Below are 27,478 nucleotides of genomic sequence, written 5' to 3'. Positions count from 1 at the left end.
ATTTAATTCTGTCTCTTAAATCCACTTTTAACTGGGGGTTAGACGTGCGGGGGCTCCTAGCATCTTGGGTTTCTTTGTCAGGCGGGAGGGAATCAAGCAGGCCAAAATTTTCCATCTTTTTACCTTGTTCATCTTTCTTGGACAGATTTCAATGTCCCGTTTTGTGACCGAGGAAAAGGAGGCACCTTTCCGAGGCAGTATCATCTCTCTCAGGGTCGCAAGGACTACAATGATGGTAAGTCTGCTCAAACAAGGATTTTAATTGCTTTTGAATGAGAAATGGATGAAAGCAGGCAGGTGCCCGCAGGTCAAATGGGGAAGCCGGACTCAACCGTGTTACTAACTTAACAACTGCAGTAGTTCACTTAATGTGAATGGCAAGGAAAGGCGTAAAATGGGACACAACTTCCTTAACAATTCCCTTAACAACTTGCTTAGCAACTAAAATGTTGAGCTCGTTTGTGGCAGTTAAGGACTGCCTGTTAACTCCATATGTGTTCTAACTTAAGGAGCTCATAATTGGTTCCATCATTACAGTCTGTTAGAAAATTTTGTGCATCCAGAAGTTGTGGGTGTTCCAACACTGGAAGTTTTTAAGAGAAGACTGGACAACCACTTGTCTGAAATAGTATAGGGTCTCCTGCCTGAGTAGAGGATTGGACTAGAACTATGATGGTGAACCTCTGGCACGCAGAGCCATTGTGCTGGCACACAAGCTGCCAGAAAACTTACCTCACTGGGCATGCGTGTGCCTCACAGCTGATTTTTGGCCTTTTTGAGGCCTTTTGGCCTCCCAGAGGCTTGAGGAAAGCCTTTTCAGGCTGAAAAATAAGCCCGTTTCGTCACTTGCTGTATTTCCAGAAATACTGGAAGTGACAAAACGGGCCCATTTTTCAGCCTGCAAAGCCTGCAGAAGTTTTCCTCAAGTCTCTGGGAGGCCAAAAAAAAGGCCTCAAATGGGCCGAAAATCAGCTGGGAGGCACAGGGCAGATAAGGGGGCGGGGGGATTGCGCACACATGCGCAGGGCTGGGGATCGTGCACATTGCTTTCTGGGTGCTGGCGTGCATAAGCAAGCGCACAATTTTTGGCACAGGAGCCCAAAAAGTTTAGCTACCACTCGACTAGAAGTCCTCTGAGGTCCCTTCCAACTCTTTTATTCTGTTTAAAATAAAGACATTGAAGAAGGCAACATCCTCCAGTGTCCATTCTTCTTTGAAAGCAGAGGTCTCCAAACTTGGCAACTTTAAGACTTGTGGACTTCAACTCCCAGAAGTTTGGGGACCCCTTCTTTAAAGGCTATTTTTTTATGGTCAGCCTAATACCGGCCTTGACAAAGAACAAATTAAATATGTGTTTCTTGGAGTAGCCGTTTCTGCATTTACAGCTGCGGTAGCTGAACATTATTAAACTGAACTCTAACATATGTGAAGGACAAATTTTGGAGAATCAAATTTCTAAACATGATAGAAAGAAATAGAAATTCAGAGCGTGTTTGGTCTAGTGGTTAAGCCACCCAGCTAGAAAGCAAGGGACCTTGAGTTCAAGTCCTGCCTTAGCTGTGAAAGCCAGCTGGGTGACCTTGGGCCAGTCCCTCTTCGGTCAACCCATCCTACCTCTCAGAGTTGTTATTGGGTGGATAAATAGAAGATGTTAGGATATGTTTGCAGCCTTATTTGCAAAAATGAAGGTGGAAAACAAACTAACATGTCCCAAAGGTACTTCCCCCCACCCCAAGAGGCAACTGGACTATTTTGGGGTTTTTTTCTTTGAAGCCTTTTTGCTTCTCATCCAAGAAGCTTCTTCAACTCTAACTGGATAGTGGGGAATGGAAGGATTTATACTCTTTGCAGGCAGCTGGTCATTTGCATCCTTTTAGCAGGTCATTAAGCAGAAAAGGCAGAGAGAAGAAAACCAGGGTCTGTTTTCTATTACCCCAGAATTCAGAACATGGGATATTGATCTCGAATGATTGGAAAGTGGTACCTCCCACTAACTTCAAATCCTTGTTGAATGTTACAAAAAAACGTTCTAGTAGAAAAAAGAACCCGGAAGACGAGGTGGTTCTATAGAGAGAGAGTAGCCTTCATTTCAGGAGAAGTTAGATTTTGGGGGAATTCTTTTCGTTGGGATTCCACACCAGTTTCATTAGGATCCCGGCTGTCCTCCTCTATGAATCCTGGGATTATTTGATTTAATGAATTAGAAGAATACACCAAGATGACTCGTAAAGTTGGACAAGATGATTTTGCTCAACCAAAACACTCCAGTCTGCTCCATCTTTTAAAATAAGCTATATTCCTTTTCCATCAATGCACGCATGGAGGGACGCCGTACATTACGAGATGCTCGGTTGATATACAGGTAGTCCTCACCTTACAACAGTTCATTTAGTGACTGTTCAAAGTTAGGACATCTCTGAAAAAAGGGACTTACGACCATTTTTCACAGTTATGACCTTTGCAGCATTCCCAATGGTTCATGTGATCAAAACCCAGATTCTTGGCAACTGATTCATATTTATGACCGTTGCCGTGTCCCAAGGCCACATGATCCCCTTTTGCAACCTTCCAACAAGCAAAATCCATGGGGAAGCCAGATTCACTTAACATCCGGGTTACTAACATCAGCTTCAACTATTCACTTAACAGCCAAGGCAAGGAAGCTTGTAAAACGGGGTAAAAATAACAAATGTCTCACTTAACCACAGAACTCTTGGGCTCCATGGTGGTCGTAAGTTGAGGACCACCTGCCTACCGGGCAATGAAACCCTCCTATTCTCAGTTTTTCGTTTGTTTGTTTCTGCCTTTATTGCTTCCCCCAAGGCCGCAGAACGTTCCCCAGAAGTTACGCCCCTCCAGAGAACCTGTTTCAGCTTCTGCCTTCCAGCCGAACCAAGAGCTACAACGGAGACAGTAAACTGATCACCATGCGGTACGAGGAACGGGGCAACAACAAGCGCTGGCACAATTGCGACAAGATCTTTGAAGACTTCAGTTCTCCTTCTCCCAAGGCCAGGAGCAGTAAGTTGCTTCAGAGTGGGGGCCTCTGCTGGGTTATGGGGGACATAGTGGGGAATTCGTTGGCCGCATTCAACGCTATCTCGGAACCCTTGGGGATTTCGCTCCTGAGAAGGAACGTCAAGGTTGGCCGATAACATTGACGTTGTGTGGGATGGATGACCTTACAAGATGCTGGCTGCGTTGAGCGGGAGAGGGAAAAACACCCTTGAATGGTGGGGAAACCATCCCTTGTTTGCCGTTTTCAGAGATAAGGGAATAGGTCCCAAGGGCAGGAAGCGAGCAGGTCTACCCCTTGCTATCAAAACAGGAATTTCCTCAAGGCTTTTTGAGTCAAAATAGAAAATTTTGACTCGAAAAAACCTTGAGGAAATTCCCAATTCAAATGTCACTTGGACCTCTTCCATGGTAGATGGTGCAAAGTTAAAACAAAAAACTGAATGGCTCACAGCTTCACCCTCTCCTTGATTCACATTGCAAGACTCCCCGGGAAATTAGCCAGCTCTGCCTCCGTGTTCCTCCATGTTTTCTATAGAACCAGGGTGCCCATAGAAGAGTAGCTCAGGGTTGAACTTATTTACTTTACATTACATTAATTTAGTCAGTCAAGTCAAGCGTGCATTTGATAATACTGTATATAAAAGCATAAACTGTCAGGATTCCGGCAGTTACTCCAATTAAATCGTGAGCCTCAAGCCACACTCCCAAAACTTCAAAAGATTTATTAGAAGTTAACATGCCAGCATTAGCCTGGGCGTAGCTGACTCTGAGATACGTAATTCACTGTCACCCTGGATCCTGCTTGACCCCAGCCTCTCTGGGTGTATCATCCAACGAAACAAGTCCATAGCCCAGAGTCATCCATCGTGCTCTCCAATTATTTTTTTGCGCAGCAGAAGTTTCATTCGTCTAATCAGCCTTAGAAGAAAATATGAATAGAATGTACTTTCGATGCCACACTGCTGCCTGATTTTTGAAACTCGCCCCCCACCCTTCTTTCTGTGGACAACTATAAAACGTTTTATGAGTTGACATAAACGTGTTTATTTATTAATACATGAAATAGATGAGAATAAATGGGGACAGTAGGACAGGGACGGTAGGCACACCGGTGTGCTTATGCACGCCCCATTTAAGGACCTCTTAGGAATGGAGTGAGGTCCATGGTTGACAGTTTAAAGTTTTGGGGGTTTGTAACCACAGAGTCAGCTAGTGAGTTCCAGGCATCAGGGACTTGTGGGGTCTTCAGTGCTCTCTCAGCTTCTCCGAGCGACTCACAAATTCTGTAATAGAAAAAGAAACCAAGTTAATTGTAGATTGATGGGGGGCACCCAAGCTTCAAATGCCAGCCTGTATTTTGGAAGTCATAACAATTACACAGGCTAGAAACCGGAATACTAAGTGGCATTCAGATTTTGACAAAACTACTACAGGCTATCCTTGGCTTACAACTCATTTAGTGACCGTTCAGAGTTACAACGGCACTCAGAAAGTGACTTATGACCGTTTTTCACATGACCCTTGCAGGATCCCCGGAGTCACGTGATCAAAATTCAGATCCCCCTTGGCAACTGGTTCACATTTATGACCATTGCTGTGTCCTGGGATCCCCTTTTGCGACCTTCTGATGCTCAGCGGGGGAAGCCAGATTCACTTAACAGCCAGATTACCGATGTATCAACTGCAGTGGTCCACTTAACAACTGTGGCACGAAAGGTCATCAAACGGGGCAAAAGCTCATCTAACGACTGTCCCACTTAACAGCAGACGTTTCGGGCTCAGTCGTGGCTGTAAGTCGAGGACTGCCTTTAGGTTCTGCGTAGGAAAAAACGCATAGGTTTCTCTCAGCCTTGTGCGTGATGCATGCATCGTTGTGGAGGAGCTGGAATTGCAGTGTGGTTGTTGTTGACCTGATCTTCCTGTTTTCTGCCTCCTTTTAGGCCTGCAGGCCCCTGTGAATTGGAGGCTGGGGAAGCTGTTGGGCCGAGGAGCTTTCGGAGAAGTCTACCTGTGCTATGATGTGGACAGTGGACGAGAGCTCTCCGTGAAGCAGGTGCCTTTTGACCCAGACAGCCAAGAGACCAGCAAAGTGAGTGTTTGGTTAGATAGAACGGGACAGAACAGAGAAACGTTCTTCATTGGCCAAGTCCAACAAGGGGAATTTGTCTCATTGGACATGTGAACAGCAAGTGATAAATCGTGATCATAATCACAAAATACAGTCATAATAAATCGTAAGATACAACACTCAGGGATAGATTAAGACATCTTTGTTTTTCTCTCTCCCTATTCATCTGTCTGTCTGTCTGTCTATCTATCTACCTATGTATCTATCTATGTATCTATCTATCTACCTATGTATCTGTGTGTTTATCTATCTACCTGTGTATCTGTGTGTTTATCTACCTGTGTATCTGTGTGTTTATCTATCTACCTGTGTATCTGTGTGTGTATCTTTCTTTCTTTCTTTCTTTCTTTCTTTCTTTCTTTCTTTCTTTCTTTCTTTCTTTCTTTCTTTCTCTTTCTTTCATCTTTCTGTGTCTATCTGTATCTCTCATCTATCCCGCTATCTATTTGTCTCTTCTCTCTCTCTCATCTATCCATCTATATTTATGCCTCGTCTCTCTATATCTATCCATCCATCTTATCTATTAATCATCTATCCAGCTATATTTCTGTCTGCCTCTATCTCTCTTTCTATTTATATCTATCTCTATTATCTATCTGTTTTGGGTCTCTATCTATCTCTATCATCTATCCATCTATCTATTTCTGTCTCTTACCTCTCGCTCTATCTATCCATCCATCCCTTGGCTTTTACCCAAATGGATTCAATTTCCTTAAGCAATGCAGAGGTGTCATCATGCATCACAATCACCACAAATGGGCCATTTTATGGATGGAAGGGAGGCACAAGCCCCCCTCACCCACCCCCCAATCCAGCCAGTAGATTGGGGTCTCATTAGAAAGTCTGCACTACTATCACTATTAATCTTCTCATCACTCCTTTTCACCCAATCCCCTCCCACTTGTGACTGTATGACTGTAACTTTGTCCTTGTATCCTAACGATTTATATTGACTGTTTCCTAGTATGATTTGATGGCTTATTGTACCCCATGACTATTATTAAGTGTTATACTTTGTGATTCTTGACTCTTAACGGATGTATCTTTTCTTTCATGGACACTGAGAGCATTTGCACCAAGACAAATTCCTTGTGTGTCCAATCACATTTGGCCAATAAAAAGAATTCTAATTCTAATTTTAATTCTGCTCACCCTTAAATGGGCTCCCTGCAGTTGTGTTGCTTTAGATCTACACACACACACACACACACACACACACACACACACACACGCTTTCCAGTTACAACCTAGGCTGTTCCACTGGATTAGAGAAAATTGTTACACAGCTCTTCCGTTTCAATTCCTGTCGTTTTTTGGGATTCAGGCAGGAAACATTACTGGCCAAATATTGTTCAGAAGTGGAGCCACTTTCCTGGAAAAGCCCTCAGGTCTGCATGATGCTAACTTAAAGCTGTAGTAACATCTTGCTTAGGCTGTCGGTTTGCTTGAATTGCAAAGGAACTTGGAAGTTTTAAATTTGGATGCTAAATCTTGCCAAGAGCAAATATGTTCGATACGGTTAGTCCTTGACTTGAGACCACAGCTGAGCCCAAAATTTACGTTGCTAAGTGAGAAATTTATTAAGTAAGTTTGGCCCTATTTTTACAATCTTTCTCGCCACAGTTAAGCGAATCATTGCAGTTATTAAAGTTAGTAACACAGTTGTTAAGTGAATCTGGTTTGACTTTGACTTTGTTTATCATAAGGACTCAAAAGAGGATCACATGACTCGTGCCCTGCAACTGTGATAAGTACATGCCAGTTGCCAGGTGTCTGAATTTTGATCACATGACCTTGGGGAATTCTGCAATGGTTGCAAGTGTGAAAAATAGTCCAAAGTCAAACTTTTTTCAGTGCCATTTTAAGTTCAAAAGGTCACTAGATGAATGATTTTAAATACAGGAATATTTGTAATTGCAAAAAACACCATCATTTAAATATGTGGGTGTCTTTAAATATCTGAGTTGTATTACCCTGAAAAGGGAATGAAAAAATGCATGTGCTATGTTTACATAATTTTTGTGGTAGAAATTAAAAACAGATAGAAACCCGTGGGAGTCCATATGGTTTATGAGCAATGACCTCATAAAGCAATTTGGTAAAACTCAGGAGCGAATTAACATGTTGGGAATTGTTTGTCCTTTAGCAGTAAGCAAGTAATTTAGTAAGTCAATAGTTGGAAATGTTCAGCTGAGTCACCTTGAACTTGTTGATTCTTCTCTACATTTCACTGGTAATTAGAAAAGAGAGAAAAGAAATTCAGAAGGCTGCATTGGTTCCCCATTTGAATTCACTGAATAGTGAAAGGAGACTTTATCAAGGACTTTTAGGCTATGCAAATTTGCTAACTTTAGAGCAGAGGTCTCCAAACTTGGCAACTTTAAGATTTGTGGACTTCAACTCCCAGAATTCCTCAGCCAGCATAGCTCACTACATATAATCCTTGATTTACAAACACCCACTTAGTGAATGTTTGAAGTTGCACTGAAAAAAGGTGATTTAAGACTGCTTTTCACGCATACGATTGTTGGCAGCATCCCTATGGTCATATCAACAAAATTTGGGCTCTTGGCAACTGGCATGTATTTACCGTCGTTGCTGCCCTCTTGGTCATGTGATCACCATTTATAACCTTTCCATTCAGCTTCCAACAAGCAAACTCAATGGGGGACACTAGACTCACTTAATGACTGCAGGATCCATCCAGACTGGGTCCTGCAACATTATCCTGGAACGTGTACTGTATACTTGCCTTCATTTGCTTAATGACTGCATGAATCATTTAATAACTTCAGTGATTCATGTTATGTGGCCAAAAGGTCATAAAGTGGGACAGAACTCACATAACAATAGCCCTTAGACTTATATACCGCTTTACAGTGCTTTTACGGCTCCCCCTATAAGCAGAGTCCCCCTTTTTACAGAGTCAGCCTATTTCCTACAACAATTTTTGGGTCCTCATTTTACCCACCTGAGAAGGCTGGAAGCCTGATTGATTTCACATTTCTGGATCCACGTTTTGCATCCTTGGGACAAAAATAAAATTTTATTTTCCAGATTCGTTTGCACTGTTCACCGTATCGGATATCTGGCTGTGTCCACCAACCTATTTTTTCTCTCGGTAACCAATTTGGATTTATTTCAGGAAGTGAATGCCTTAGAATGTGAGATCCAGCTCCTTAAAACGCTCCGTCATGAGAGGATAGTACAATATTATGGCTGTCTCCGCGATCCGGAAGAGAGGAAACTGTCCATTTTTGTGGAATATATGCCTGGGGTAAGCCATCCCGCTTGGGCCATTTTATTTATCGATTTATACGTCTATTTCTATCCCTGTTGGAATCCAAGAGATTCTTCACGGCCTACACATGAGTGAAAACAACGTGTGGAAAATATTCATAGTATAATTCTAAAACCCCACAATCACCCTTTGGAACTGTATATTTTGACTTACTGTCTATCTCGACTTAGTGACTGTTCAAAGTCACAACAGCACTGAAAAAAGTGACTTATGACCGTTTTTCACACTTACGACCACTGCAGCATCCCCATGGTCATGTGTTTGAAAATCAATCACTTGGCCACCGACCCATATTTATGATGGATTGCAACGTCCCGGGGTCATGTGATTAGCTTTTACGACCTTCAACGGGGAAGCCCAGATTCACTTAACAACTGGGTTATTAATTAAACAACTGCAGTGATTCACTTAACAACTATAGCCAGAAAGGTTATAAAACGAGACAAAACTCACCCAACAAATGTCTCACTTTACAACAGACGTTTCGGGCTCAATTGTGGTTGTCAATTGAGGATTACCTGTGCAACGTTAAAAACAAAACCTTATGCATTACTGTAAAAATGAAAGTTAGAAAATAAAATGGCAACACCCCATCAGGGGACATTCCCTCTGGAATCATAGCAATAGTATTAAAACTTATATACCGCTTTACATGCTTTCCAGCCCTCTCTAAGCGGTTTACAGAGTCAGCCTGTTGCCCCCAACAATCTGGGTCCTCATTTTACCCACCTCGGAAGGATGAGAGGCTGAGTCAACCTGGAGCCTGGTGGGATTTAAACTGCCAAATTGCAGGCAGCTGGCAGTCAGCAGAAATAGCCTGCAGTACTGCACTCTAACCACTATGTCACAAAGGCTCTTAATTCTGTTTTCAGGAATTTTCAAAAATAAATTAACAATAAAAGGGAGCCATGGTGAATTTCATTACCGGAATTCACCAGCCAGCATGCTGCTGGAAAATTCTGGGAGTTGAAATTAAAACATCTTCAAAGTTTCTGAGATTGTGAAAAACTATTCTAGGTAATCCTTGACTTATGACCAGAGTTGGGACAAGATGGTCGAACAAGATAGTTGTTAAGTGAGTCACACCAGATTTTTATGACCTGTTTGAATTGGTTGTTAACCAAATTGCTGCAGTTATTAAGTGAATCGCACACTTTTAAATGAATCCTGCTTCTCTCATTAACTTGGATTGTCAGAAGCTGGTATGGATGTCACGAATGGCAATGATGTAACCCCGGTACAGTGAAATTATCATAAAAACATGCCAGTTTGCCAAGTGCCCAAATTTTGACCCCATGACCATGCGAATGCTGTGGCGATTGTTACTGGCACGACCGGTTGTAAGTCACTTTTTCAATGCCGTTCGAATAGTCGCTGAACGAATTGTAAGTTGTGAGTTAAGGAGTATACCTGGGTAGGAGTGTCGTGAGTGCAGCTAGCTGCTTTAAACCGAGTTCCCTTGGCCCACTTCATACAATTCGCACCAACTCAGCCTTAAACCTGGGAATAGGAAGAGCTGAGGTCCTCGTTTGGAAATGTCTGGTCACCACAAAAGAATGAAAAAAGGAAAAAGAAAACAAAGGGCTTTTTCCAACCAGGAAGCAGGAGGGCTTGAGAACAAAGGTTTCCGAATAACACAGGTGCTCATATTCACTTTTCTTTGTTTCTCTCAACCCCCACACCCCCCCAAAAAATACAAGCACTTTGGCCAGACCTCGTTTTGTTTGGAAGCAATTTATTACATTGCGCAACCCTGGCCAAGTTCGTTCTGATCCGATGCAGGCCGCAACCATGTTAAGCCTTCATTGGGATGTGAAGAACTTGGCGGCCGACATAAGCCTCCCTATCCTGAATCCACCATTCAGTGAATCAGAGCAGCTGGGTATTCAAGATCAAGGGAAGTACTAATACCACTCTGTAAAGCCTTAGTAAGATCACACTTAAGAGTACTGCATCCAGTTTTGATCCCTATATTATAAAAAAGATGTTGAGGGTCTAGAAAAAGTGCAGAGAAGAACAACCAGGATGATTAGGGGACTGGAGGCTGAACCATACAACAAACAGTTGCAAGAACTGGGCTTGGCTCGTCTAGTGAAGAGAAGGATCAGGGAAGACAGGATAGCATCTTCCGATATTTGAGGGGCTGCCACAGGGAGGAAGGAGTCAAGCTATTTTCTAAGACACCTGTAAGCCAGAGAAGGAATAATGGATGGAAACTGAACAAGGAGAGATTTAACCTGGAAATAAGGAGGAACTTTCTGACAGTGAGAACAATCAACCAATGGAACAGAAATTGCCCTCGGAAGTTGTGGGAGCGCCATCACTTGAGACTTTCAAGAAGAGATTGGACTGCCATTTGTCAGAAATGGTGTAGGGTCTCCCGCTTGGGTGGTGGGTTGGACTAGATGACCTACAAGGTCCCTTCCGACTCTGATTATCTGTAATCTGCTATAGATAGTCCTTGATTTATGACCACTATTGAGCCCAAAATTTCTGTTGTTAAGTGAGGCAAGTGAGTTTTGCCCCATTTGGCCACCTTTCTTGCCACCGTTAAGTGGATCACTTGTTAGAAACACAGTTGTTAAGCTTTCCCAGGGATTTTGGCTTGTCAGGCGGTCACAAAAGCTGATCACACAATCGATCCCAGAACGCTGCCACTGTCATCAATAGGAACTGGTTGCCATATACCTGTTCTGATTCAAGCCTTGTTCCAAGGAAACCAACACGAAACAGAGGTAACAGCAAAACCTTTTAATGATTCTTTATGAATTCTGTTCCTTCACGGTTAAAAGGCTGTTGCAAACAAATTGTCTCTGATAAGAACGAGCCTTGCCAAGGTTGTTCAAGGCTGCCAAGAATACTAGATAAAGTTACTAAGAAATATTTCAAACACAAAGAGTCTCCAAACACCAACCAAGATATTCCAAACATCCACCAGGCTTGAGTGGAAAAACTTATTTGCTTCCTGCAGAGAACTCCAGTTTCTCAGCTGGCTTTTATCTCTTAAGGGAGGGGCCATTACCTTGCAACCTTACTCCCGAGTTGCCGGTGCTGCTGTAGCTGCTCTTTCCTTCGAGCAACCCTGTGCGCATGCGCCCTGGGCATAGGCTCCTAGGGGACCTCTTCATCACTGCTGCCAGCCTCCACGATCTCCAAAGGCAGCACTCCACTCCCTGGTGGTCCTGGTCCCATCCCTGCATCACACGCAGGCCCCTCATCTGAGTCCTTACTCTCCGAGGCCTCAGCCATCCGCACCTGCAGCCGGCGATACCCAGGTTTTGATTGCTTGACCACGGGGATGTAACGGTCATAAGTGTGAAAGACAGTGTAAAGTCACTTTTTTCAGTGCTGTTGTAATGGTCACTAAATCAATGGTTGTAAGTTGAGGACTACCTGTATCCATTGGTGGGCTGCTACCGGTTCAGCAGCTCAGCTGACTTGCACGGCAAAGTGTATTACTGCACCTCAGCTGTTCTATTTACAGGGAAGATTAGAAGGTGAGCTGGAGAGGTTCAAATTGGTGTTTATTGAATGCTGTGTATACGAAGCAGGCGCTCACAGAACCAGTTGTTAAACTGGTTGCAGCCCACCACTGCAAGATCAAGTGAGGCACTAATACCACTCTATAAAGCCTTAGTAAGACCACACCTAGAGTCCTGCATCCAGTTTTGGTCACCACATTACAAAAAAGATGTTGAGACTAGAAAAAGTACAGAGAAGAGCAACCAGGATGATGAGGCTAAAACATACGATGAACGGCTGCAGGAACTGGGCCTGGCTAGTCTACTTGAAGAGAAGGACCAGGGGAGACAGGATAGCAGCCTTCCAATATTTGAGGGGCTGCCACAGAGGGGAGGAAGGGGTCAAGCTATTCTCCAAGGCACCCAAAGGCCAGAGAAGGAATAATGGATGGAAACTGAACAAGGAGAGATTCAACCTAGAAATAAGGAGAAATTTTCTGACAGTGAGAACAATACAGGCACTTGCTTAGTGTTACATTCAGTGTTACAGCAAGCCTCCCTGGGGTTGTTTGCAACCTGCATTCAAAGTTTTCCCTGCACAGTCACATGATTGCACTTCAGGTGGTCAGACGCCAATCTGTTTTTTTTCTGGTCATTTGCAATGTCTTGTGGTCAGGTGACTGCATTTTACAAATCCGACCCCCCCCAACTGGCATTTCCTTCGGATTTCAGTCCATAACAAACTCTTAATTCACTTAACAACCATGGGGGTTCAGCGTTTAGCAGCTGTGTTGATTGACCACCAAAAAAAGGTGACAACAGAAGGACAGAGTTGGAAGGGACCCTGGAGGTCTTCTAGTCCAACCCTCTGCTCAGGCAGGAAACCTTATCCCATTTCAGACAAATGGCTGTCCAATCTCTTTTTGAAAACCTCCAGTGCTGGAGCACCCACAACTTCTGGAAGGAAGTCATTCCACTGGTTAATTGTTCTGTCAGGAAATCCCTCCTTAGTTTAGATAAAATTTGTTCATAGTTTTGCAGCGTTAATTCAGCACCAAAAAAATAAACACAGATGGCTGATGCTTCATTTAACATCTTTATAAACATAATAAGTAGATTTTACAAACCAGTTGTAGATTTCTCCAACATGAAGCAAACTCAGAGAGAAACATGTTGCAAGTAACTTCAGTAGCACCAGAGAAGAGAGAGAACTTCCAGTTTCACTTTCGTTTAGCAAGCAACAGAGAGGAGCAGTTTCACTTTTAACAGACAGTCTCAGAGCTCAACTTGCCTAGGCTACTTCTAGTTTCAGTTTCCAAACAGTCCTCATTGGCTGACTTAGTTGCTTTGACTATTCATTGGCTGATCTTGTCACCATATTCTATTTCAGTTCATGAATATGCTCTGACAAAATTGAGTCCGTCCATTGATTTAGGACATTCCCGAGTTATGGCAGTGATGAGCAGGCTCCATTACAGGGAACTGTAGTGTAGACTGCCCGTTGTGGTTATAACTCGAAAACTACCTGTATTTTTCTTCTGTACTGTCAGTACTTAGTGGGGGTGCACCTGACTCAAATATGATTATTTATGCCTTTAAACTACAGCTGGTGCCCCAGGAGCTGAGAAACTTTTCAGAAGGTGTAGGATTGCAGGAAACTTAAGAAACTAATCAGTTATTGATCTCTTGTCTGTGTTTTTAGGGTTCAATCAAAGACCAACTAAAGGCCTACGGTGCCTTGACAGAGAATGTGACCCGTAAATACACCAGGCAGATCTTACAAGGAGTTTCCTACCTCCATAGCAACATGATTGTACACAGGGATATTAAAGGTAGGCGCACCTCAGGTGTTATCTTAAGTCATCCAAGACGCTTCAAGGACCAAATGGAAAAAAAAAAAGTTCTCTAACTTGACAGGGCCTGGAATGAAAACCAAGGTTGTGATGAAATTCGCAGTTCAATTTCTCAAAATATTTCATCTCACCTTGGAAATGATTTTTATTTTCCTACTTTATTTGCAGGAATTTTTAGAGTTTTTATTTTAAAAAGGTTCTTGTTAGTCATCTGAGCTGATTGTATCATTGAAAGTGATAAGGATTCGTGATGATTCGGTATCATATCCTTCTGAATTGTCCTTTGTAGTCCAGTTTCCCGGTCTGGGGAACAAGCCCCCAAAAAAAACTACAGGCAGAAAATATATTTTTAATTCTCAATCTCAACAACTTCAAGATGGTGGATTTCCCCACACTGACTGGGGAATTCTGGGAGTTGAAGTCCACCGATTTTAAAATAGTTGAGATTGAAAAAACACTATTTTAACATCTTTCTTTGGCATTTAAGGAGAATTAAGGCACTTAAGAGAACCTTCTCACATACGTCTTTCACCTGTCTTGTCAGTAAATTAGGGCAAGGCCATCTCAGTACAGGTAGTCCTCAACTTATGACTGCAGTTGAACCCAAGGTTTATGTTGCTAAGTGAGAAATTAGTTAAGTGAGGTTGCTCCCGTTTTACAACCTTATTGCCACAATTGTTAAGTGAATTGCTGCAGTTGTTAAATTAGTAACCCGGTTGTTAAGTGAGACTGGCTTCCCCCATTTGACTTTGCGTGACAGAAGGTTGAAAAGGGGGATCATGTGACCTTGGGACACAGCAATGGTCATAAGTATGAATCAGTTGTCAAGCATCCAAATATAAATAATGTAACCGTGAGGACACTGCAACAATCATAACTGAAAAATGGTTGTTGTAACTTTGGATGGTCACTGAGCGAACTGTTGTAAGTCAAGGACTACCTGTATCTATGTATCAGAATCTCATTACATCAAACCCCCACTCCTTTAAAACCTATTTAAAGCAAATTCTCTTTTATCTCTTTTATAAAATTGAATTAGAACAAGAAGGGGGAAATACCACCCCCACATTAATGTAAGAACTTTAGCAACCCCAAAAACAGGAGTTTTATGCCAGAAAGGATATGCTAATTAAAACACAGCTTGCCAAAAAAAAAATCAAGGCCATCATTTGTCTGCTGCTAAAATGATATAAAGGCAAAGAAGTAGGCACGCATGCACACTATATCTCTCCATATATAAAAGCGAAAAAGCACTCATGCATCATCACAAAATCTCCAGAACCGTAAAGCCTACAAACTTGAAACTTGAAATATGTTCCTCTTGTCTTCTAGGTGCTCACTAAGAAATAATTTTTTGAAATGACCATCAGAGCATTTGTATTTCCTATATTCTTATTAACACGCTCTGATGCTAAGGAGTTCTACTCACCACCTGAAAAGAAACTTGTTCCAAATGCAAAACACAAGCAGAGGAGTTTCAGTTTCAATGTTAGTTTCACAGCAGCAAACAGCTTTAGTACAGAACAGTTGAGCAAAGCCCTGCTCAGGCTCCTTGCTGTCTCCTTGCTCACACAGCAAATACTGCTTCAGTTTCCAAACAGCCAACTTTTTCATACACTGACAGGATGCTACCCAGATGAATACCGATGGATGCTGGTAGGCAGAGGCAGAATTTTTTTATTTTCCTCCCCAAAAACTAAGCCTGGCCACATAGTTTCGTAGCAAAGCACAGGTATCGAGCTAGTTATTTAATATTAGGCATTTTAAAAATATGGACACATACACATACTATTTTATTATAATACGGATTTTTTAAATACATCAGTGTAGGCACACAAATATTCTTACAATATGAGGAAGGTTGCTATTGTTAAAGAGCAGGAATTATCCACATAATTGGGGACAACAACAACAAAATCCCCAAATTGAAGCTGCTAGAGAAAATATGTGAGATTTATTTTGGAGGCCGATAAGAGTTTAATTTCCAAGGGCTGCATGTTCACGTGAATCCCTAGTGGTAAAAATATGTCCCTGAATATGCGGCAAGTATGAGTTGTCCTGTGATTATCTCAATCTTCATTGTACACAATCAAATGCTAAGCACTAGGTACTTAACAAAAGGAAATGGAATTCAAGATTTACAGCAGTATCTTGCCAACTTACTGCTAACTCTGTCATGTTGTCTTCTCCTCATTTGTCCTCCCTTCCGCCTCCTCCCCTCCTATCTTTTCCTTTTTGTCTGTCTTATTCTCCTCCCCGTCTTTTCCTCCTCTTCCTTTTCCCTGGCTATCTTTCCCTTTTTCTCTTTATCTTCTCCATCTCGTTTTCTCTTTGTCTGTCTCCTCCTCTTCCTTGTCTTCTCCTCTTGTCTATCTTTCCCTTTTTCTCTTTGTCTATCTCCTCCTCCTCCTCTTTCTCTTCTGTCTTTTCCTTCTCCTCTTTGTCTATCTTATCCTCCTCTTCCTTGTCACCTTCTCCACGTTTCTCCTCGTCCCCCTCCGTCTGTCTTCTTTTTCCCTCCTCCCTTTCCTCCACTAGGTGCCAACATTTTGAGAGATTCTGTGGGGAACGTGAAACTTGGGGACTTCGGGGCCAGCAAACGCATTCAGACGATCTGCATGTCTGGAACAGGGATAAAATCAGTCACGGGGACTCCCTACTGGATGAGCCCAGAGGTGATCAGCGGAGAAGGTTATGGAAGGAAGGCTGACGTGTGGTAAGAATCATTTTTTTCCCATTTCCAGTTCTGTTTACAGGCTTTATGTGACGGGAAACCAAGGAGGAAGGCGGAGTCCTTTTCGCCTCCCAAAAGAGTCGCAGAAATAAACATTTTTCCCCCCGCGTGGTCTTCCTCAGGAGCCTGGGCTGTACTGTGGTCGAAATGCTGAATGAAAAGCCACCGTGGGCAGAATACGAAGCTATGGCTGCCATCTTCAAGATTGCGACCCAGCCAACCAAGCCTCAGCTTCCCGACGGGGTTTCTGAGTACTGCCGCAACTTCCTCAAGCTGATCTTTGTCGAGGAGAAGCGCAGGCCCACCGCAGAAGACCTCTTGAGGCATCCCTTCGTCAACTTCAGCCTCTAGCAGGGGCTCCTGCTGGAAGAGAAGGAAGAAACCAAAGAGTTCACCCCTTAAAGAAAAGGAGTGGATGAAAGTCAACCTCACTTGGGTTGCTTCTCCCTGGGGCTGTGTAGTTTTCTTATCAGGCCTCCTTGGCTGAGCCTTGTGGTGCCTTTAGGCTGATCCTTCTTGATGATCAACAAGAAGGAGGTTTTTGGCAAACCATTGGTGCCATTCATAGAGCTATTTGTGCCTTTGTGAATACTGGCAGATTCTCTGCTTAGGTAGCTTTGAGAATTGAATGGGTTGGATCAGCCACTAAGGAACAAGATGAAGGAATTTGGTAGATGTTTTGTTTTTTTTTGACTAGAACACTTGAGTATAAAACTGCTTTTTGGAACCAGCTTAGCTGTTCTCCGCCAATAGATAGCTTTGAAAGGGGAGCCTACAGGATGCTTTGAAAAAAGGAAAAGCTGCGATTCGTAGAATCGCTTACAAAATAATCCCCCTGAATAAAAAAAAAAAAGCTAGAGAAATTCAGGAGCATAGAGGGCTTCTCCAAACCTTTGAGCCTAAAAAGTAAGGAAAAAAGTTACATTCCAATCACATGTTAAATATTTTGCAGAGGGCATTTGTCTGCTGTGGCTAAATTTCATGGCTTATGTTTTAGGTTTCTTCTAAAATCACAAAGTTGTTAAACGATGGCAGAGCTGTTCCTTGCTTCACCCAACCATTGTTGCAAAAGGATAAACTAAATATCCTCAGTCTTGCGGTCTGAGGGTATCACCCAAAGTTCTACCACCAAATAGCCTTCAACAGTTATTTAAGGTTAAGATATTGGCATTAACTTTATTAATGGGTTGGGTGAAGAGATGGATTCTGTTGCTGAATGAAAAGTTGCTCTTTCCCACAAACTAATTTGTGATCAACTTATTTATTTATTTATTTTTAAACAAAGTAGACACTTAACTAAAAACAACAACAATAACAAAAACATTTTCCAGGGCAGAATAGTTTTCCCGGCTGGGTTAGCTGAATGCATTGCGGGGGAAAAAAAAGCCCATTTATCTATCTCAGCTTGATGAATGAAAGAACTGTTCGATCGAACAATGACAACTGCCTCAGTTTAATTCAGTGAAAGAAGTTTACCAAATAGCCCCCAAATCCCATTCAGATCAAACATACAAATAGTGTAGAACAGTGGAAAGGACGGAATAAGCAAGATTAAAATGTTTTCAGCCTTGGAAGAGATAATTTTCCATGTGGACAAGTAAGCTTTCAAGGCAAAAAGAGATCAGATACATAAAGGAAAATAGGTTTGGGTCCGTGCTAAAAAAAAGCAATATATAGGTAGTCTTCAACTTACAACTATACTTCAGACTGGAATTTCCATTGTACGTTGGTGCGGTCATAAAACAAGTCATTACATAACTGGGTCATTTTTACCATGATCACTAAACAAATATATCTTCTCCAACTGATGTTTTATGTGTGTCAGAAACCAGCTGGGTAGATCTCAAATCTTATTGATTGCAGGTCTTCAGCCATCTTGCCAAAAATCTGAATAGTGATTATGAAACTGCAAAGTAGTAAGTGGAAAAACAGGTCATAAATCACTTTTTTCCTGGGTATTATAACTTTGGTTAAACGAATGGTTATAAGTCAAGGACTTCCTGTACAAGGCTACTAACCAACCAGCGCCAAATCATTCTCTGCCAATTTTTCCTTGATTCGTGTTGCAAATTGCTGGTTCAAATATTTCTCAGAAAGTTAAAATTCCTAAACAAACAAAACATAAAAACATCAAGCTATCTTCCATAGGTGTACATACAGTGTGCCGGTTGGTTTACAAATTGTTTTGTGCTTCCTTTTCATAGTCTTCAATTACAATTACATTACATATAATCTCATATTGTCAATCAAAAATTAAATACCTTAGTATCATTATTAACCAATCATTTGACTATACTTTTATTCATTTATGTTTTACAAGATAACCATAATTTACTTAATTTATTTTATAACAGTTCATATTATCATCCCAACTCTATCCTAAAATCATTTTGTAGATATAAGAAAGAAGTACATCTTTATATATTTATTATTTTCTAAAAATCTACATATTTCATTACTGTACTTTATTGTCTAACCATTGATAGAAAAGATCCCAAATTTTATAAAATTGTTTATCCTCTTGTTCTCTAATTTCAAATGTCAATCTACTCATTTCAGCACATTCCAATATTTTCTTAATGATTTCCTCCTGTGATGGTATTTTCTCATTTTTCCAGTTTTTAGCAAATACAATCCTAGCTACTGTTAATACATTTACAATCAGGTATTTCAAGTCTTTACTATATATTTCAGGTAAAATTCCCAATAAAAATATCAAGTCTGTATGTTTTTTCGTCATTTTTTCCAACCACATTTGGATTTTAGTCCAGTATTTTTTAGCATCTGCACAAGTCCACCACATATGGTAATATGAGCCAGGTGTCTGATGACATTTCCAACATTTTTCAGATTTATTCTTGAACATTCTTGCTATTTTTGTCGGGGGAAAATATATCTTATACAAATTTTCTTTATATGCTGTTGACATTGTCATTTTATAATTTTGAGACCACAATTTTTGCCATTTCTCTAGATCAATCCCATATCCAAAATTCTTCCCCCAAGCAATCATTGTTTCTTTAACTTGTTCTTCTTCTAGTTTAATTTCTAATAGGTGTCCATACAATTTTTTAATCACCTTTTCATCAGTACCTGTCAAAATCTTATCTAAGTCAGTCGATTTATCATAGAAACCTTCTGTTTTAGAATCTTTATCATATCTTGAATGTATTTGCGCATATGAAAACCAATTCATCTTTATACCTTGTTCCTCTAGTTTTTGTAAAGATTTGAGTTCACCCTTTTCATTCAATATTTCACCATATCTAACTGTTTGTTCCTTTTTGTATATTCTAGGATAGGAAAATGCTTCAATAGTCGATAACCGGACTGGAATTTTCAAATAACATTGTCTTTTAATCTTCTCACAGTTTAACCACAGAGACTCCCGTATATAATGTCTTCTAAAATACCCCTGTGTTTTAGTTCCTTTGTACCATAAAAAGCATGCCACCCCAACAACAGATCATGTCCTTCTAATATCAACAATCTAGCATTTCTTAATGTAATCCATTCCTTAACCCACATCAGATTTGTAGCTTGGTAGTACAATTCCCAATTAGGCAAACCAAATCCTCCTCTAATTCTAGCATCTTGCAAAAGTTTTAACTTTATTCTCGCTTTCTTACCTTGCCATATATATTTCAACACAATTTTATTTAAATCTTCAAAGTAGTCTTTTCCAAGCCTATTTGGAATTGTTTGAAACAAATATAAAATTTAGGGTAATATATTCATCTTGATTATTGAAATTCTCCCTATTAGTGACAGTTGTAAGCTTCCCATTTTGCCAAATCTAGCACTATCTGTTGTTAAGTTTAATATAATTATTCTCTTTTAATGTACTACATCTTGCTGTCAAATATATCCCCAAGTACTTGATCTTACTCGTGACTTGAATTTTCAATAGGACGCCAGTTCTTCCTTTTGTATTAATAACATATTCTTTGTCAAAATCTTTGTCTTAGCTTTATTTATTTTCAAACCAGCCACCTTTCCATTTGTCTCTATCTTTCCTATCAATTTTGATGCTGTTTCTAAAGGGTCTTCTAAAATGAAAACCATCCGCAAATGCTTGCAGCTTAAATTCTTCCTCTTTGATTTGCATTCCTTTTATATTCTTTTCATCTCTAATATTTCTGTTTAACACTTCCAAACTTAACACAAACAAAAGGTGATAGTGGGCACCCTTGTCTTGTTCCTTTTCCTATATTAATAGAGTCTGTCAGTTCTCCCTCTATCATTACCTTTGCCGTTTGCTTATAGTATATATCTTCTATTGCTTGAATAAATTTTCTAGCAAAACCCATCTGTTCCAACAGTAATAACATGAATCACCAATTCACATTATCAAATGCCTTCTGTGCATCTAGAAATATCACAGCCATTTGTTTTTCAGGATGTGCCTTGTAGTATTCCAAGGTGTCCAAGATTACTCTCATATTGTCTTTAATTTGTCTCTTTGGCAGAAATCCATTTTGATCAGGATGGATAAAATTATTTAAATATTTTTTAAGTCTTTCTGCCAATATTGAAGCAAAGATTTTGTAATCTGCATTTAGTAGAGAAATGGGTCTATAGTTCTTAATTTGTAATGGGTCGGCCTCCTCTTTTGGAATAAGTGTAATATAGGCTTCTGACCATGATTAGGTATCTTCTTCTTTAACATAACTTCATTCATAACTTTTAGCAATGGAAGATTCAACGATTCTTGTAATGTTTTATAAAATTCTGCCGGAAGTCCATCTGGGCCTGGTGCCTTTCCATTATTTTGCTTCTTGAGTGCTTCATCATAGTTATATTGCTTTCTAACATTTTTTCAGTCTCTTTAGGTATCTGAGGTAAATTAGCATTGCAAATTGCTGGTTCAAATATTTCTCAGAAAGTTAAAATTCCTGTGGTGGTATAATTTATATTTCCCCTGCCAATGATCCAGTTTCTGATTTAAAACTTCTGAGATTAAAGTCTTTGGGTACTTTAAACAAATGTGTGCATCAAGCAAATATTTCTCTTAATTTACATTCTCTGCTGATGAGAAACCTAATTATAAATTTCATCTTCTGAAAACAAGATTTTTTTGGGGGGGGGTTTGCTTTAATTCTTCACTCCTTAGTGCTTTCAGCACAAGATCCTGTGGGCTCCTTTTACAGTGATTAAAAATTAAAACAAGCAGAGGTTGCTTGAAGAATTTATGCCTTTTTGGTGATTGTATAGTACACATAGTCCTTGACTTCCAACCATTCATTTAGTGACTGCTCAAAGTTACCAACGGCACATTAAAAAATGACTCGATGGTTTTTCACACAATCCTTGTAAACTCCCCATGGTCACATGATAAAATTTAGATACTTGGCAACTGACTCACATTCAGTGTTCCAGGGTCATTTGATCCCCTTTTGTGACTTTCAGACAAGCAAGGTCAATGGGGAAGCCGGATTCATTTAATAACCGTGTGTCTAATTTAACAACTGCAGTGATTTACTTAACAACAGTGGCAAGAAAGGTTGCAAAACCGGGAGCAAAACTCACTTTAACAAATGTCTTACTTAACAACAGAAGTTTTGGGCTCAATTGTTGTCATGATTCGTTCCAACCCTTGCCTTCCAGACTGAATTCTCTTATCTATCAATGCTGTAAGAGAGAAAGTTTAGTAAATGGATGCTTTTGATGGGCCGAACTATGGAACACAATGGAGTTTTAGAAAGCAAGTTTGCAAATTTGGTTTATGATGATGACTGAAGTCCTTGTCTGTGCATTCAGCGAGGTGTACTAATAATCTTACTTCTTGGCTACAGCCATCTTATTCCTTGTATTGGTTCTTCTGAGGCAAATTTACAAATTGCTAGACTTTCTGGTGCTATGAATTCCAATCTCCAAGAATCTCTCTGTTATTCTTTTAAGAACATTGTTTATCCAAAGATGATAAGGAGAAGCCCTCAATGTCCCCGACTTTTTTTTTTTAAAAAAAATCCTTTTTCTACTCTGTATTTGGATCAGAAATTATATACATTCCAGAAATATGTGTAAAGGATATTTGAAGGTATAAATGGTTCCCTGTTCATCTCAGCCCATTCTGGAGAATTTCCTTTCTCAGTTTTTCTCCTGTACTTCTCTCAAAGTTGAACTGGATTTCCTGCCTTGTAGTTTCCATTGTTTCTTGAATGTCTTCAGAAATGATGTTTGTACCTCGGCAGCCTTTGTGACAGTTATGCACAGCTTTTGCCATCAGTATATTCTTGTGTTCGTTCTCCGACGATGTTGATATGTAAATAGATGTGAATTATTCCTCAGGTGCCTTGATTTCATTTTTGCTGATTTCTCTGGCTGTGATTTATATGCACAAAAGAGAATAAAGGAGACCAAAAACACGAAAAACAGAAGGAATACATTGACTTTAGATCCATGGAAACCAAATGGGGTTTAGCTAACTGGAATCTATTGCTTTCAATATGCAAGTACAGTGGAAGTGTCCATACTAACGTATGTATTCTGCACAATTTATTATATATAGCCTATCAAGAGAGAAATAACAGTACTATGAACTCTGCTTTGGTGGGGGAGGGGGGAGCAAGTTCACTCATATCTTTACACGTATGGATTCTGTTGTTTTCCTATCCCGGAAAATAGAGTTGAGATTGCACGTTTCTAAGGATCACAAGCTGATCTCAGGATCTCCACTATATGGACTTACTCAGAGGTGGGTATTCAGCAGGTTCTGACCAGTTCTGGAGAACCGGTAGCGGAAATTTTGAGTAGTTCGGAGAACTGGCCAATCCCACCTCTGACTGGCCCCGCCCCCATCTATTCTCTGCTTCCCATTGAGTCCCAGCTGATTGGCTGGGTCTCCTTTGGTTGCCCTGCACAGGAGAACGGAGCTGGAAAGCAGGCTACTGGGGTGGGGAAAGGGAATGGGGATTTTGCAGTATCCTTCCCCTGCCACGCCCACCAAGCCACACCCACCAAGCCATGCCACGCCCACCAAGCCATGCCCACAGAACCGGTAGTAAAAAAAATTTGAATCCCACCACTGGACTTACTGTCTTTTAATTTAAATTGGCCTGAACCTGGATTAGCCATAAGAGGTTTGGGGAAAGTTAAAGAGTTCTTTGCTGTTCACTAACCACTAATTCATTGAGTGCCTTAAATAGACACTCCACCAATTGGCAATTAGATTCAGGAGTGATTTAAATAACTTCTGAAGATACACTCATAAACTGTTCAGTCCCTGTTAGCAGAATCCTTCTCTTTTTGTGTGTTGTGAGGGGTCCTTGGTGCCCTCTGAGCTTGGTTGTTTTCTTTCAGACATTTCATTACCCAAACCAGATAGCATCATCAGTTCATCACTGAAACCTTGGCAAGAAAATAACCAAGCTCATTTCAACTTTCAGCTTCAAATATTCCCCTTTATTTGCGTGTCGTGTTTGCCTCTCGGCTTGAAGGTAGAAGGAGGCTTCAAATGTAGGAGTTCCATTTATTTTCATAATGCAACACACCAATGTCCGGTTCATACAACGCTACATGAAGGCACTGTGTTAAATACACCAAGGATCCCCAACCTTTTGGGCACCAGGGACCAGATCCACGGAGAGAGGTTTTTCCGCGGACCAGAGGGGCCATGGTTCCGTGTCTTTCCTTCATCCTGCGGATGGGACTTCGGTTGTTTGTGCAGCCTGGTTTCTGGTCAGTGCTAATCCACTAGACTGGGGGTTGTGGACCCCTGAAATATAATTCATGCCAATTAGCAATAGGATTTTAGTTTACAATGGTGAACAATACTTGCTGGCATGCCCAAGTCTAGTTTTAGACGAATGCCGTCTTCACAATTCCCTTGTCAAATGCCACTGTTAATTCTTGGAGTGATGTCCGTGCCTTATTACAACTCTAGACAGATAAGAGAACCTTTATAGTCATTTTTTTTTCCTCCTGTGGGCACTCTGACACACATTAAAAATTAAATTCTGTTGCCTGCTCTCAAAAGTGTACAGATAACACACCTATAGATATGCTATATAGATACATCCTAACATATAAATACATATAAATATTAATCACTCTCCATCTTGAATGCATAGTGGAGAGAGGGGAAGTTTGGGAGTTCACAAGGTTGACGCTGCATGGTACAAAACTGTCTGAATCTGGATGTTCTGCTTCAGATATCACGAAACCCCCTCCCAGAAGGTAACAAGGAAAACAGGTCGTGAGGACGGTGTGTAGCATCCCAGACAATCCCGCTCAAGCATCGCTTATGTGCCATGCCCTGGATAGAAGGGAGTGAACTGCCAGTGATCTTTTCTGCTGTCCTCACCACTTTCTGCCCCGCCTTCCTGTCCAAAGCAGGAAGTCTTCCAAAGTAGACTGTCCTGCAATATGACAGGATGTTCTTCATTGTTCCTCTATAGCAGGTGTGTCAAATTCAAGGCCCAGGGGCTGGATCCAGCCCAAGGACTGCTTAGATCTGATTCATGGGGCTGCCCTGGAAACTGAAGAACCAGGCGGCAGTGCCTCTGCCAGCAAAAATGAGTTCAGGAGGGCTGCATGCTCTGTTTTCACCGGCAGAGGGTTGCAAGAGGCTTTCTTAACTGAAAACAGAGCTCATGAAGGCCACGCATGTGTCCCCCATCACCCCCAACCTCCATTTTCACTGGCAATGGGTTGCAGGAGGCCATCCCAGCTGAAAACAGAGCTTGGGAGCCTGTTTTCACTGGCAAACTGCTCAGGCCACCACAGATGCCTCCAACACGAGTGACGTCAACCTGGCCATACCCATCCTAGCTATGCCCAACCTGACACACACACACACACACACACACACACACACCGAGGTCAAACATAAACCTGATGTGGCCCTCAATGAAATCCCTGCTCTATAGAAAGTGGTGAGGACAGGGGTAGGAAGATGTACTTTAATCATGCAATGCAGAAAAATGCAGGCACTGCTATGCCCGTTTCAGCAGTATTTCACTGTTAAGCAACCAAGCCAGCCTACTTGTTAGCTGCACACCTGGAAATTTGATGCTGCTAACCTGAATCATTCATACACAGAGGAATGTGGCTGTGCCAGCCTTTTCTGAAATCAACAGTGATATCTTTAGCTTAAAACAGATGTCTCCAAACTTGGCAGACTTCTGAACTTCTGAATTTCAACTCCCAGAATTCTCCAGCCAACTCCCAATTCTGGGAGTTGAAGTCCACAAGTCTTACATTTGCCAAGTTTGGGGACCCCTGGTTTAAAACAAGGCTGGTTTTATTATACCAGTTCACCAAACTCTCTACCTCTTTGTGGTAAGTTCCCTTATTGCCATCTTGAATAAGGCCTACTACTGTTGTATCGTTTCCATACTTCACAATATGGTTGGTGAACAACAGTCGTGGGTCAACAAAGTGAAAAACAGCAGACTTAGAATGCAACTCTAATCTGTCAATCAAAAAGGAAAGCAATACAAGTAGACCCTGATTTACAATTCATTTAGCAACTATTTGAAATTACAACGGCACTACTATTGACCTCACCTCTTTCCTGAGAGGTCTGTAGGGGGCGTACATAAGCGCGCCAACGTGCCTACCGTCCCTGTCCTATTGTTTATTTTTATTTCATATATATACATATACATATATATATGTGTGTGTGTGTGTGTGTGTGTGTGTGTGTGTGTGTGTATTCATAACTGTTATACCTGTTATCTTATAATTGCTTGACAAAATAAATAAATAAAGGTGACATACAATCGGTACTCACACTTACAAGTAGTATCTCCAGAATCACACAAGCCAGGATTTCCAGCCACCTACGTTTGGTAACACACATCGTGGCATCCAAAGATCATTGTTATCACTCTTTGCAACCTTCCCAGCCGGCTTCCAACCTATAGGGTCAATGTGGGAAGCCGGATTCACTTAATGACTGCGTGATTCACTTAACGGCTGCGATTAACTGGCAGAAAAGTAAAATTGGGCACCACCCACTTACCTGTTTTGCTTAACAGATATTCTGGTTCCATCTGTGGTCATAAGTTGAGGACTTCCTGTATTGCTGTTTATGGCATTGGAAGACACAGTTGAATATATATTTTATTAAGTGCTGTAAATGTTTCCTCATCTCCCTCCCCATTTGGAGTTGCATAAAATAAAATGCTTCTAAATGCTGTATTATTCCGGGACTAAAAAGTTCATTTTGAAGGGGGTGGGAGGGTAAAGAGAAAATAAGTTTTATTCTGACCTGGGCTTAGTTGATGCATTATATATAAATTGGACCATTTCAAAAGAGGAATAGAGTTGGGCATGATGTTCAAATATTTGGTAGCTGTTGTCTAAATGTAAAATGCAGCTGCGGGAAATAAGTCTTTAAAGTTGCCTCTTGATATGTTTCTTGTTTTATTTTTTCCCCTAAATATTACCTCTGCCTGTCAGTCTGCAATTCTGTAAAGCTGATAAGAAAACACTCAACCATTTATAGTAGAAGGGATAGGAATGTGGGTGTTCTGCAGCAGCTTTAAATTGTGTGGACTTCAACTCCCAGAATCCTCTAGCCAGCAGTTCTGGGAATTGTCCAAAATCCAAAACAAGTTAAAGCTGCTGAGGTTGCAAAATACTAGTGTACAGATAGTCCTCCACTTCCGATGGCCGCAAAAGGTGATCACACCGCCCAGGATACTGCAACCCTCAAATACCAAATTGCCAAGTGTCTGAATTTTGATCATGTGACCATGGAGATGCTGCAACATTGTAAGTGTGGAAAAAACGTCATAAATCACTTTTTTTCCAGTTGTAACTTCAAACGAATGGTTGTAAGTCGAGCACCACCTGTATGGGTTTTGCACAGATTAGAGCAGTTTTGCAAATCATGGCACCGCAACCCCCACCAGATTGGCATCCCCAGTCCGCAGTTCCAAGTTTGGCAAAAGGTCAGCCCAGGAATTCCTGCTTGGGGCATTCAGACGAATAATCCCATCTCTCTCGGTGTCACTTTTGGAATCCCCTCTGCAG

At 41.1% G+C, this 27,478-nt stretch overlaps 1 protein-coding gene across 2 annotated transcripts in view; it reads left to right on the top strand.

Annotated features, from left to right (window-relative positions):
* The window catches only part of LOC113447966 (mitogen-activated protein kinase kinase kinase 3-like), a 90,982-nt gene extending 68,531 nt beyond the window's left edge, over positions 1 to 22,451 (top strand). For both annotated transcript variants that reach the window (XM_087917548.1, XM_026718471.2), the window contains 7 exons: positions 146 to 235; positions 2,824 to 3,021; positions 4,959 to 5,107; positions 8,292 to 8,423; positions 13,611 to 13,740; positions 16,300 to 16,477; positions 16,618 to 22,451. In XM_087917548.1, coding sequence (XP_087773674.1) covers positions 146 to 235; positions 2,824 to 3,021; positions 4,959 to 5,107; positions 8,292 to 8,423; positions 13,611 to 13,740; positions 16,300 to 16,477; positions 16,618 to 16,846 — 1,106 coding nt within the window. In that variant the 3' untranslated portion in view covers positions 16,847 to 22,451. The remainder of the gene's footprint in view (positions 1 to 145; positions 236 to 2,823; positions 3,022 to 4,958; positions 5,108 to 8,291; positions 8,424 to 13,610; positions 13,741 to 16,299; positions 16,478 to 16,617) is intronic.
* Positions 22,452 to 27,478: the final 5,027 nt, after the last annotated feature.

Source organism: Pseudonaja textilis, chromosome Z (genome assembly GCF_049901715.1).
Source record: "Pseudonaja textilis isolate UNSWEBS1 chromosome Z, rPseTex1.2, whole genome shotgun sequence".
NCBI lineage: Eukaryota > Metazoa > Chordata > Lepidosauria > Squamata > Elapidae > Pseudonaja > Pseudonaja textilis.
The sequence above is the reverse complement of the archived record's forward strand: the minus strand, read 5'-3'. Positions and strand labels throughout refer to the sequence as shown.